The sequence below is a fragment of the Gymnoscopelus braueri genome (assembly GCF_963280865.1).
Source record: "Gymnoscopelus braueri genome assembly, chromosome: 22".
NCBI lineage: Eukaryota > Metazoa > Chordata > Actinopteri > Myctophiformes > Myctophidae > Gymnoscopelus > Gymnoscopelus braueri.
In genome coordinates, this window is record NC_137624.1 from 42,326,004 (window position 1) to 42,340,343 (window position 14,340).

The 14,340-nt window shown below is 42.5% G+C and overlaps 1 protein-coding gene across 2 annotated transcripts in view; it reads right to left on the minus strand.

Annotated features, from left to right (window-relative positions):
* The window catches only part of LOC308077789 (2-oxoglutarate dehydrogenase complex component E1-like), a 41,428-nt gene that overhangs the window by 11,901 nt on the left and 15,187 nt on the right, over positions 1-14,340 (minus strand). For both annotated transcript variants that reach the window (XM_080418719.1, XM_080418720.1), the window contains 9 exons: positions 12,224-12,339; positions 11,501-11,658; positions 10,443-10,589; positions 9,213-9,303; positions 7,458-7,637; positions 5,453-5,581; positions 4,139-4,318; positions 2,354-2,506; positions 1,520-1,622 (listed from right to left, as the gene is read on the minus strand). In XM_080418719.1, coding sequence (XP_080274845.1) covers positions 1,520-1,622; positions 2,354-2,506; positions 4,139-4,318; positions 5,453-5,581; positions 7,458-7,637; positions 9,213-9,303; positions 10,443-10,589; positions 11,501-11,658; positions 12,224-12,339 — 1,257 coding nt within the window. The remainder of the gene's footprint in view (positions 1-1,519; positions 1,623-2,353; positions 2,507-4,138; positions 4,319-5,452; positions 5,582-7,457; positions 7,638-9,212; positions 9,304-10,442; positions 10,590-11,500; positions 11,659-12,223; positions 12,340-14,340) is intronic.

Here is a 14,340-nt window from a genome sequence, read left to right on the forward strand (position 1 = left end):
TGAGAGTGCACAAATGGAACCAAATGGACCCGTTTGGTTCCATTTGTGCACTCTCAGAGTTCGGGGGGTCCTTGAAAATAAGAAAGTTAGAGAACCACTGTCCTAGTGGACTAATGTGCCATAGTGTCATAGCAAATCAGTGACATAGCCTACATATTCTGAGGAAAATCTGGAGACTGACATTCAGTAATTGGGTCTTATATGATCAAAATGAGAACATGAGAACAAAATGCTATGTAAACTAGAAAAAGTGCTCCTCGGAGCACAGGTCTCCGCCAGGTCAGAAATCGGCCTCATGGTGGCGCTACAACGGGCCCATGTGAAAAAAATGAAAGATTTGGGGCAGAGGTTCGGAATTGGCATCCGGGGAGTGTGTGTGCAAAGTCAGGCCAACGGTGCCGGAGATTAGCTGTTCACAGACAGAAGGACAGACGGACAGGGTGCAAAACATACTCTCTCGCCATGCCTTTCGGCCTGGCGGAGACAAAAAACAAAAAATCTAAAATGTGCTACTGACAAGGCCAGGTCTTGCCACGGACACATTTGTCCGTGTACGGACAAATTGATGACCACTGACACACACACACACATAAATATAAAAATAAAAAAACATTAAATCACAGATGTTCATCAAACTAATTGTTTTAATTCAGGGGTCTTCAACATGTTTCAGCCCAAGGACCCCTTAGCTGAAGGAGAGATGAAGCAGGGACCCCCCCCCCCCACTATATGTTGTATAAAATGATATTGCAGAACATTTTCACTGTCATCAGTGTACAGTACATCATGTTAATCAACTTAGTCAACTTAACCGTTGGCCATGTACTTGGTCTGCTCTTTTTCCCCCCGTACCCGAAATCTCCGAAAATAGCAGACCTACAAGCTCACAACGCCTCGCGCTGCGAGGCGTTGTGAGCTTATAGATCTGCTATTTTTGGCTAATGTTCCCCATCACACAAAGATTTGGGGGACCCCCTGAGGACCCCGGCCCGTAGGCGTCCCGGACCCCCTGTTGAAGACCCCTGTTTTAATTCATTCTAAATAATGCTATTTGTAAGCAACAGCACAAAGTATAAAATAGGGCTTAAGTGGTTGATCAGACTAATCAATTTAAGCAAAAATCTATTCACATTGTTTTGTGCTGATTCGTCGATATAAAAATAAACACACACGCATTCTTAGGTATAAATCAGGCATAACTCTAACTTCCCCCTCCCCCTCCCCCCCCAAATGTCTGATCCTAAACCTAACCCGAATATTTTCCCAGAAGTCAAATTTACTAATCTAATCATACTTAATCTCAAAACATCCATTTGTCTTGTTGAGGACCAGGAAAATGGTCCTCACAATAATGTCCGTTTCTGAAATTCTACTATACTTTTGGGGACATTTGGTCCTCACACCATAGTAATACAAACACACACTTGAAATATTGATTTATGTCCACATAAACAGAAGCACAAGAATGGACATAAACAATGCCAATGCGGTCAGACAATAGGGTAAGCAGCGCCCTCACCTGGCCAGGGCGAGTCCAGCCAGTGTTTGATGTGGAGTATCTTCTCGTCTTTGGACTGAGCGTACGCCTCCTCACAGATCCGGTCGTACTTCGCCACCTCCTCCTAAAAGGAGGGACAACATGACACTTTATTAACCCTTTCAATCCGGGAACGCATCGGAGTCATTTTTAGATTTATTTGGCTGTGGCTATAGATTTAGAAAAATCTTGAAAATGTGTGCAAATCGTTGAATATATATTTCTTAAAGCAAACATTTGTAACTCAAATCTTTGCTTCTGGGGGATTCTGCAAATGTCTTCTAAATCCTAACAGCTTTTTGAAAAAAACATATGTTGCTATAATCGGTGGTTCTCAAACTTTTCATTGTGAAGGACCACCCAAAATGATATGTATTTGGCCGCGGACCCCCATCTCAAAATATGTTGTTCCAGGGACCCCCAGAAGCAAAGATCGGAGTTAAAAATGTTTGCTTTAAAAAACATATATTCAAAGATTTCTCTAAAAATAGCAGATTTTTCTGCTATAGATTTCCCTAAAAATAGCAGATCTACAAGCTCATAGCGCGGCACTCGGTGCCGCGCTATGAGCTTGTATATCTGCTATTTTTTAATAGCCAAATAAATCCTAAAATAACACAGATGTGTTCCCGGTCTTAATGGATTAAACTTTGTTACAGGAATAATGTGTTAAATCTCTAAATTGTAGCTTTCCTTTGGATCTCTGGGAGATTGAGTGCCTTTGGACTTTGTTATTCTTTTATCAGTATCAATTGTATTACTTACTTTCTTTTCTTCCATGAAATACGGCAGAGAGATGATCATCATATTTTTTACCTCATAATCTTGTCTGGTGACGACGCCCTCAGCGATGAGTTTTTCGGCGAACGTTTGCAGAACACATTTCTGCTTCTTGACCTGCTTGTACATGAGTGGCTGAGTGAACATGGGCTCATCCATCTCGTTGTGGCCGTTACGCCTGTAGCAGACCTGCAGAAACAGAACCAAGGTTATCATAGTTGGCCTGGGCCGTAGCGTGACAGTCCAGGCACCCTAGGCTAAGACCATATCTAACAACAGACGCAAACTCTTCATGCATGCTATGATTTTCTCACACATCACATACTGCTTCACAACCTGGTCACAGACAAATCTAACAACTCTCAAACCCATAGAATCACTTTACAAACGGACATTAAAAACACTTGATCAAAAACCCAACCGTTACCACCATTGCCGTATATAGTTCAAAAGTATAATTTATTTAATTTTGATAGCTTTAAACATTTTGCAGATGCTCGTCTCATTTTTAAGGTTTTAAATGGGCTTGCACCTCCACCACTAAAACAGTTCATAGAGCGAAGAGAAAGTGGTGACAGAACAACAAGGGCAGCTACCAGAGGAGACTGTGAGGTACCATTCAGACAGAGTGTGTTTGGTAAAACAGTCTTCTCTGTTAGAGCCTCCCATCACTGGAACAGTCTTCCTACCGAAGTAAGAGAGACCACCAACTATCTAACCTTCAAATTCAACCTCTTTGACTGCGGACGACGCAATAACGCGTCAAGAGCTACTTTGTCCAGTTGCTGTTGGCCGTCGACGCGTTCGACGCGCTTGACGCGCGTTCATTGTTTAATCTCTGATTGCGCTATGCTGCTTAATATTCAATGTTATTCTCGAGTTCCACTTACTTCACGGACATCTGCATCCGGTTTCATGGCCTGGATTCCTTTTCCGGTTTTTGATTTTTTTCCCCAGTCATTTTCGTCCAAAATAGGTAAATAAACGGGTTTTCACACGGTATAACGGACAAACGGACAGGTTCTCTCCTATAATCTATGGTCTGGGTGACGATCAGTCATCGCCGTCGTGTATCACATCGTAATTTTCGCCGATCAAAACAATCTGGGACGACGTCACATCCGTTTTCATGTTTTTCCTTGTCTAATCTATCAAGAAGGGTGAGAGAGACCCAACGACATGATCAAGCTGTCATGTGCTGCTCTCTAGTGGCGGATTTGTGCTGGGTCTTTAAATTATGTGTCCTTAAATTATTTTCATGAGAAAAATTCAAAATATAAAAATAAAAAAACACGAAAATTGCTGGCACTGGGGGAGTACTTTATGAAAATACTCTGGCAGTCAAAGAGTTAAGAGATGGCTTAAAGCTAACCAAATTTGTAATCATGAGTAAATTTCGGCTCCATTAAATCACTGTGTCTTCTCATATTTTACTGTATCTGTCTTCTGTACTATGTCTACTTGTTTTGTATTGTTGACGATGTATTTTTGAATGGATAACTATATCACTTTTTAACAGCCTGCTCAGGGACTACAGATGAAAATTAGCCAACTCTGGCTAACTCTGGCTCATTTACATGGACGTGAATAACTGACATGTTGATCAATGTGCATTGTCCCTGTTAAATAAAAAAGTAAATAGGCTAGGCTGCAAAGCCTGACAGCGTGTCACGGGTTCGACTCCCGTTCACGACGACCTTTGCTGCGCGTCACAACCCCCCCCCCCCCCCATCTCTATGTGATTGAAATAATGAATTACTATAATGATTCATTATTAGCTAGCTTAGGTCACATAATGACATCTCCCCATAGAAAGCTTACCAGGTCTACGACCACGTCTTTGTGGAAGGTGTTCCTCCACTCCGCCGCCACGTTGCACACATACATCACCGCCTCGGGGTCGTCCGCGTTGACGTGGAAGATGGGGGCGTTGACCACCCGGGCCACGTCTGTGGGGTACGGAGAGGAGCGGGCCATCCTGGGGTCTGTGGTGAACCCGATCTATGGAGGACACAATGTGGGGGGAAGAAGAGCAGAGCGTTAGTTTTTGTCTAGTTTTAGTCACTTTTTCACTTCACTTTGCAGGTTTTTTATTTTTGGTCATTTGTACACTATGCAAACAATATGCTCTATTTTCTTAAAACAACAGCAGCAATAATACATGACATAGTTGTGACCAAAAAAAGTATAGGCTGAAGCTACATAGCTTATATTGCCTACCCTTTCAACATAGAATACATCCATGACAATCAAAGAAAAACAATGTAATTCTCACAAAAGTTAAATTAGAAGGAGAAGAAAAAATAATACAGAGAAAAACAGGACAAAGGTTTTGGCTTCATAATACAATGCATGTTCACATATGGTTATACATTTTACTTTCTTTTTTGTATCTTTTTTTGTATCTTTTTTTGTTTTATTCTCTGTTTTATTTCTATTATACAATATCATTATATAACAATCAAAATGATACATGATCACACTAGCTCTTTATACTTATTTATAATATTTGTTTTAAACATTTTTTTAAAGACAAAGATCGATCTACACCTCCTCAATTCATTATCGCAACAGCTCCACAAACTTACTCCTTTTACTGATACACAGTGTTGTTTAGTCGACTACATAATTTACATATCATAAGATTATAGTCGTCTAAATCTACAGTTGATTTAGTCGACTAAAATGTATTTTGGCGGTGCTTTGATGGCGTCGTAACGGCTGATTTTACACTTGGTTGCACGCTGAAAATAGCAGATCTACAAGCTCACAACGCTTCGACGAAATCAACACTGACCTGGACTAAATGATTGATAGTTAGGAACCAAATGGACTCTCATGGGTCTATAGCTCTGAGAGTGTAAGAGTCGTAGATTCTTAATACAATTAACAGTGTAGATTGGGGTCCCAGAGATAAAAAATAAATACATTTATAAAATCATATCAAAACGGGGGTTGCTGAAATGAAAAGGATTGAGAATAACTGGACTGGAGGAATACTAATTCCATATACTGAGTGCTTGAAGATATTTTTGCTTTTATCGGTTCGGTGTACATTTAGGTGTGTGTGTGTGTGTGTGTGTGTGTGTGTGTGTGTGTGTGTGTGTGTGTGTGTGTGTGTGTGTGTGTGTGTACCTGGTTGTTGACCACCACATGTATGGTCCCATGGGTGGTGTAGGAGGGCAGGTCAGACAGGTGGAAGGTCTCATAGACGATGCCCTGGCCTGAGAACGCTGCGTCACCGTGGAGCAGCACCGACATCACCTGGAACATTACCACACAGAGAGAAAACCCTTTATAGCAGCACCGACATCACCTGGAACATTACCACATAACATGTTCTTGTGACAGAGTTTATGGTTAAAAAAACAGGGTTGCAGTACATTCCACTCCAGGGGGTCCCCAGCTGAATGGATGATGCGTAGCTTGCGAGCTAGCTAGTTCAGGCAGATACACTGGAGAGGTTTCACACATGCTCATTACTATGTGGGTGTATATGGATGTGTTATTACACTCTACAACGGTGTTGAGCCAAGACCCACGCGTCATACGCTGGCGTGGCAATCAGTTGCTCTATTCACAGCAGCCATATTGTATTCACCTGTTTCCTAGGCTGTGTGTTTTCCACTTCCTGTCGATTTCATTGGATATCATTGGTCATCTGACCAGTTTCATTGGATTTCATTGGATCAAATCGACAGGAAGTGGAAAGCACAGCGCCTAGGAAACAGGTGAATAGAAATTGGGCCTCTTCCTTACTTCCTTCACAGGTGTTACCAATTATATCAATGAAGGCTCGGTTCCATTTAGTGTAGCACAGTGGTTCTCAAACTGTAAAATTTCAAGGACCTCCTTAACTCTCAGAGTTACACACCCGTAAGGGGCCATTTGGAACCCCCTCAAGGAACCATATGAGGGTCCCTGGACCACACTTTGAGACCCACTGGTGTAGCAGAGTGTTTCCAGTGAGCCAACATGACACAACTCCACTTGAGCTGTATTTGGGTAAAGTGATGATAATATATTTCCTGAAAAGTTTATATTTTGGACATAGCTGGTTTCTGCCCGACAGCAGAGATATATCTATCTATATATCTATCTCCCTGCTCTTGATGGTTAATGATGGTTGTCTAAATGTGCTGAGCAGGGAGAACAATGTAGCAGAGCCTGAACGCCAAGATAAAATATAATATTCACACTTGTATTTACATTCTATGAATAAAATATTGGTTTCAATCCATTTGTGAGTTATCTGGCTGAACTGATAGTTAAGGACCAAATGGACCCTTAGGGGTCTGAAACTCAAAGTGTGTTGAACGCGAGGACCTGTCAAATAAAATAAATGTGTAACTGCTGTAATGATGACAATGGAACATTTATGTGTAGCACCATCTGCTGGCCTCCAGATGGGGCACTTTCCTAACATTATGTGTGGTTGGATACCACATGATTAGTATGTCAGAACATTAAGAGTACTTTATGTAAAGTATATACTTTACTTATACACACAAGTATGTGGATTTTGGACGCAGCTGCAGACATTGTAACTGCGACAATGCAGCACAATACTGTATGCAGTGGTGGAAAGTAACTAAGTATATTTACTCAAGTGCTGTACTTAAGTACAATTTTGTGGTATTTTAACATTACTGGAGTATTTCTAATTTTAATAATTTTCCTGATCTCAAAGGATTTTTTTGTACCTTTTACTCCACTATAATTATTTGAAAACTTTAGTTACTAGTTACTTTGTAGATTTTGATTATTATTTAAAAGAAAAGCACTTCAGACCTATATACTTTGGCAATTGGAAAATAGCAGATCTACAAGCTCACAACACCTTGCTTTTTAATGCGTTGTGAGCTTGTAGACATTTTTTACACTTTATATAAATACATTTGAAAACTTGTGAAATGGGAACCTTTTGCATAATGAGTACTTTCACTTGTTTAAGTATATTTTCATGCCAATACTTTTGTACTTTTACTCGAGTACATTTTGAATACCGAGCTTGTACTTGTAACAGACCATTTCTACAACAGGGTATGGATACCTATACTTAAGTAAAAAATGTGAGTACTTCCTCCATCACTGACTGTATGTACATTACAAAAGGAGGATGAAGATGAAGTGATCCTACCCTCTTCCCCTCCGTGTCTCCACAGTAGAACTGCTCAGCCTTGGTCTTTCCTTGGACCACGGGGTTCACAGCCTCCAGGTGGGAGGGGTTGGCCACCAGGGACAGCGTGATGTTGCGGTCCGTGACGCGGTTGGTCCGCCTGTGAAACATCCCCAAGTGGTACTTAACGTCACCAGAGCCCTGAGAGGGGAAGGTGGACAGCTTGTTATAGTTACTGTAACCACAACTGGAATCAGGAAAATATCAAAACAAAATTAAATCAGAAATAGTGAGCTCCTCTGAGGCGTGCAGTCATAGCCACTTGGAATGGAATCTTAAAAATCTGACATACGTCTTGATCACATGATCACAGAGGTAATGTGTACCGTGAGCACAGCCTGATCGCCAGAGATCTCCGTAACATTGCACGGATCCAGTGCACTTCATTCCGTGGATAGTCGCCTAGAAACCCCGAAATTGCGTGCATATGTACGCCGAGTCCCACGGTGGGCGTAACCAGTCGCAACCCGGAAAAACCCAGAAGCAGAGCAGTCCCCACAACAAAATGTACGATTCTGTGCCTATCGGTACATAACTCAAACGGCGCTGAGTAGGCACAAGGGAATGTCGCAACGTTCGGGACGGCAACTCGCTCGCTTTAGCTCGCTCGGTGGCCCCTTACGTGGCGACACTTCCCTTGAGACTGCGCGCCTCCGAAATGGTTTTGTCACAAAGGGAGAGATGTACATATGCAGGCAATTTCGGGGTTTCTAGGCGACTATCCACGGAATGAAGTGCACTGGATCCGTGCAATGTATACTAGTTCTCTGGCGATCGGGTTGGTGAGCATTTGACCAAATAGTTGTAGTACAAGTAGCAAAATGTGTGTTTTAAAGAAAACACTTTTTCTTTTTTACTGTACGAAGAGTAGCTATTACAGTGCCATGATGAGGCCAATTTGAACAATTAGGGAAGAGATTCTTCCTTATGGCTACTGGGAGTGTGTGTGAAAAGTTTCACGCTGATCTATCCAACGGTGCCAGAGATTAGCTGCTTACAGAATGACACACACACACACACGGATAGACGGACTGAGACTATGTTTTCGCCCCTGTCCGTGTACAATACAAGGGCCCTGTCAAAGTACAGGAGGCCCTGTCGGCCCTTACAAATATAAACTAATGGCATTTCAAAACTATAATAACCTTTGCCAGACGCAGGAATGGTGTGGGTGAATATAATGCACCTTGTAAAGCAACTTGGGAAAAGGCACTATATACACCATTTACCAATGGAGTGAGTGAGGCTCAAAAATGAGTGAATTTAACCCATTCAATCCGGGAAAGCATCTGTGTCGTTTTAGATTTTAGCACAATCATTTTAACCACTTTAACCATATTTTATACTAATATTTTAAAATAGCAGATCTACAAGCTCATAGCGTGTCACTTCGTGCCGCACTATGAGCTTGTAATCTGCCATTTTTGCCAAATCTGTGCAAATCTTTGAATATATAGAATATCTTTTTTTTCACTCAAACTTCTGGGGGTCCCCGGAACAAGATGGGGGCCAAATACATATAGTTTTGGGGTTCCTTGAGAACCACTGATATAGCAACATAGGTTTTTCAGAAAACTGTTTGTACACATTTGTAGAAAAGTGTACAAATGGAACCAAATGGACCCATTTGGTTCCATGTGTACACTCCAAGAGTTACAGTAAATGAACAGTGAGGATGTTCCAGGGTAGGTTATGTGAAAGAAGCAGAGCTCAGACCTCATCAGCAGCTTCCAGCTTGGAGTCAAACTGACAGAAGATCTGGTCCAGCTCCTTGCGGATCACGTTGGCCAACACGTTCAGTCTGCCCCTAGTGGAAACACACAGCAAGGCAGCGTGGCCTAGAGGTTAGAGAGACGCATTTGTGACAGAGAGGCTCCCGGTTCGATCCTCTGGACCGGGGCAGGCAGGGATGTACTGTAGGCCTACAGAGGATGTTAAAGGAGAATTTTGGACTAAGTTTTTCTTACCTTTTCTATGATGTTATGATATCTTAGGATGAATGGTACAGTAGAACATTTTCATAACTCCATCCTGGGTCCGCCACAGCTTAAAACGTGCGCGGATAGGCCTTGCGTTAGATCACATATTTGAATAGGTTTTTTTTTTTTGATCCGACGTTCATAGTGACGGAACACTGTGCAAAAAAACCCCCCCAAAAAAACAGAAGTCTCGCTAGACGAGATTGAAATCTCGAGATTTCAATCTCGTCTAGCGAGACTTAGACGTTCTAAGCTGTGGCGGACCCGGGATGGAGTTATGACATTTTTCTACTGTACCATTCATCCTAAGAGATCATAACATCATAGAAAAGGTAAGAAAAACTTAGTCCAAAATTCTCCTTTAAGAGGGGCAGGTGCTGACATCTTTAAAAGGGGAATTTTGTTGGACATTTGTAGCCGGAAAATAGACGACATACAAGCTCACAAAACGTTGCATTGCGATGTGCTCGACTAAGTATAATCTAGCCTTTACAGGAGATGTTGCGTACATCATGGATTTCTACAGAGGGAAATGCTTTCAACATAAAATGCTGCTTTCAAGTTTATGAGAGTGTGGAAAAAGCGATTCTCTTGAATGCTGCCTTTGAGCATAAAAATAATGCATTTTAATTTCTTTCACCATAGTAAAAGTTGCATTCATTTCCTGCACGTGCCTGCCGGCGGGAAAAATCTGGGTGGGGAACAACACCTCTGAAATGCCCTTGAGCAAGGCACTGAACTCCAAAATGCTACAGTGGAGCTTCTCGGTGGCCAACAATATAAGACTGTGGTTGTACTGGGCAACGTTGTGAGCTTGTCCATTGACTATTTTCGGTGCGCGACACCAGCGCACAAACCGCGTATAAATGGGGCATAAAAGGTGTTCTGAGTACCTGTGTGGCATGCCCATGATGAAGGTGTTCTGAGTACCTGTGTGGCATGCCCATGATGAAGGTGTTCCGAGTACCTGTGTGGCATGCCCATGATGACGCTCTCCACTCCACTCTCACTGGACTTGTCAATGATGGTTTTTAGGGCCGGGATGAGAGACTCACATCCTTCCAGACCAAAACGCTTCTCTGACGACCACTTCCTCTGGAGGAACTCCTCGAACCTGCAGGAAAACACAAGGATCTCTGTCTCAGAACAGTAGTTGAACTCTGATACGCTGAAAGTAATAATACTGTATGTTACTGACTGTTCATATTTCCACCCTATGTTTGATTGTTCTCTTGTCAATGACTTTTGGTTCAAAGTATGTAAAGAAATACTGTATCATTTAAGAGAAAGCGGGCCCTTAAACCTATAGGTTCTGTATTCTGGGAATGCAATCACCATCAGTAGTGTAAGCGAGTGCCTCCCAAACCTTTTAGCTCGAGACCCAACAGAGAAATTTGATGTCGCCCCACGATTACTATTAAGTAAACAATCTGTGTACTTCTCCCAAAACTGATAAGGACTGGTGCTCATACACACCAGCAAATAGTCATTGATGGGGGATAAGGTAGAAACTGCGGAGGAACACAAGTACTTATGGGCACAAAGATTGATTCCAAGCTGACATGGAATTCCAACACTGATCAGCAGACTGTCAGCAGACTGAGACTGTATAACGTTGTGAAAAGTCTAATGGTACTCGCCCGTTAATCTTTTGTGGAGAGTGCATAAACGTTTTGTTTTGTTGCCCGATATGACTCTTTATTGGTTAATAAGAACAAACTCCATGAAATCATCAATGTATCCAGCAAGATAGTTGGGGTGCAACTTGAGAGTATGACGCCAATGTATGAGACCCGGGTACTTAGGAAGGGGAAAGCTATTACTAGGGCTAGAACGCACCCGTTATATAGTCAATACGGCCTTCTACCATCAGGACGACGGTACACAGTGCCGATGTTTCAGGCTCAGGCTCAGAGATAATTTTGTCCCCACAAGTATAGGACTTCTGAACAAACAGGCCCCCTCTATCTATCTATCTATCTATCTATCTATCTTGAACAGTGAGCATTGACACTAGAGTCAGACCTGGTGGAGCGGATCATCCTGTCCAGCAGCAGTCTCTTCTCCTCCAGGGTGAACTGCATCACCACGCCGGGGGTCTCGAACTTCTGCCGGATCCACTGGCACTGCTCCACGTCGTTGATGAACATGTACTCTACCCCGATGTGCTGGCAGTACGCCATCTACAGGAGTGCATGTGTGCCGAACATTTAGAATTTAGAATTTCAAGGACCCCAGTGTAAGATGCATTAGAACACAGACCCCCATTTGATGCAATCTTTTTAATCTCTGGGACCTTAATGTACATGTACTGCAAAATCCTCAGTGTTAATGTAACTCTGATGTCTCTGAGAGTGTGCAAATGGAACCAAATGGAGCCGTAACGGTCCATTTGGCTCCATTTGTAGTTAGTTACTGTTACAGGACCGAAATGATCCATTTAGACCCAATATGTTTCCAAACCTTTTAGCTTTAGACCCAAAAGAGAAATTTGATGTCTCCTCCGGGACCCAAACTATTGAAAATAGCCAATCTACATAGGGGAATAGGGGAAACCATGGTGAAAGTGTTTTTCTTTTTTAAAGGGTCACATCGGCTACATAATTGCCAGTAACGCTGCCGTAAAAGAAGGGGAAAAAAAATCTAATAATGACAGATATATATGGGCCAAACCGGCTGGACTATAATGCCAATGTTTTTCTTTGGAGGTTGGGGTTGTTGAGTGAAGGTGCAGTAAGTGTGTTGTACCTCTAGGCGGTGTATGATCTCTTTGAGAGGCAGAGCACTCTCACTGCCTCCAATGAAGGTGGTGGTGGGCAGACGGAATACCTTGTCCAGGTCCGACTCCTCCAGCCCATAGACACCTGTGTGTGTGACACATGGGGACATGATCATCATGGTGGACAACCGCACAGACAAGTTGTAGCGTGCACAGACAGACAGACAGACAGACAGACAGACAGACTTGACAGACTTGACAGACTAGAGTCTAGTCTGTCAAGTCTGTCAAGTCTGTCTGTCACTAGACAGACTAGACAGACAGACAGACAGACAGAGTGGTGTAAGTGATTTTCATTTCATTTTTTTCTTTTGTTTGCTAAATTAAGTTGACAGGGGTCAAAAAACAATAGCTATCAGGCCTATATTTATTTATGTATTTATTCACCATGAGGACTTTCAGTTTTCACATCAACGTAAATGAGCCAGAGTTAGCACAGAGCTAATTACATTTTCATCTGTAGTCCCTGAGCCGGCTGTTTAAATTGTGCTATACTGTAACTATCAATACAAAACATAGACATATCAATACAATTAAACATAGAACAGGAGATGGAACAATTACGGTATAATACATTAATTAAGAATTACAGCCGTGACAAATTGAGCCGTCTCTTGTTAAAGGAGAACTGTAAAAAAAAAAAGAAACAGAAGTCTCGCTAGACAAGATTGAAATCTTGAGATTGAAATCTCGTCTAGCGAGACTTCTGTTTCTTTTTTTTATTTCATAGTGTTCTGTCACTATGAACGTCAGATCTCACAACAACAAAAATAAAATAAACTATTAAAATATGGGATTTAGCGCAAGGCCTATCCACGCACGTTTTAAGCTGTGGCAGACCCTGTAAGGAGTTATGAAAATGTTCTACTGTACCATTCATCCTAAGATATCATAACATCATAGAAAATGTAAGAAAACCTTAGTCCAAAATTCTCCTTTAAGGTTGAATTTGAAAGTCAAATAATTGGTGCTCTCTCTTAACTCAGTAGGAGGAAGACTATTCCAGTTCTTCCTCACCAACTAAGAGGATGAGCGAGTCATTATGAAGTTTCTATGTGAAGATATCACAGATGTCCTGTTGGACATAAATGAGGAGACATTACAGGAGGAAGGTGTGATGTTGAACCTCATGCCCCAGATCTGCCAGAAACAGCAGCAGAGACACAGAGGAGATGTGTTCCACCTCCTGTTTGCACTTGATGTTTGGTGGTGAACGGAAAGCTTTCCTATCGTTTCCCCAGTCGTCTCCTGACACCATTACATCACATTGTTCTGCTCCCGTACAATGATTTTGGATTTTGATTTAGAGCAGGGGTCTTCAACAGGGGGTCCGGGAGCCCTAGGGGGTCCTCAGAGCTACTATAGGGGGTCCGCCAAATCTTTGTGCGATAGGATTTAGTTTTTTTTGCATTAACCTTGAATCCTAAAATTCCTTTTCTGAGGGGAACATGACCCAAAAATAGCCGATCTACAAGCTTGTAGATCGGCTATTTTTGGCAAAGAGGCTATAGGTGTAGAGGGAAAAAAAACTTTAATCTGAAACACAAGTTTATACAATATAGAGTAGGGGGTCCCTGCTTCATCTCTCTCTCAGCTAGGGGGTCCTTGGCCTGAAAACGTTGAACACCCCTGTTTTAGAGTATTTCTTTTTTTGTTTGTTTCTTCTTTTTTTTTATTAATTCCTCCCCACACTCACGTCTGTGTTGTCACTGCTGTCGTATCCTACCGACTCACCTGCCAGTGAGGAGCCCCCACCGGGAGGACTTGGAGCCTTCGTCCTACTCCTCCCGCCCAACACTCCCTACTGACAGGCTCCGCCCCCCCCCCAGCCCGTATAGGATTACGTACGGTGACAATTATCCCCCCTCCCCGCCCGGCTTCCCTCCCCTGAACACAGGTCAGTTGTACTGGATGTGACACCACTCACTGCTATCATTACGTAAGGCAACAGGGACTCTGTGCGCTCCATGCTTCAGAGACCAGACATGGAGATATTGACGAGCTGTTACACTAGCCTACATTGTGCAGAGACAGATAAAGAAAGTCTTAAATAAACCATCACCTTTTCTCTCTTCCCTCACCCCCC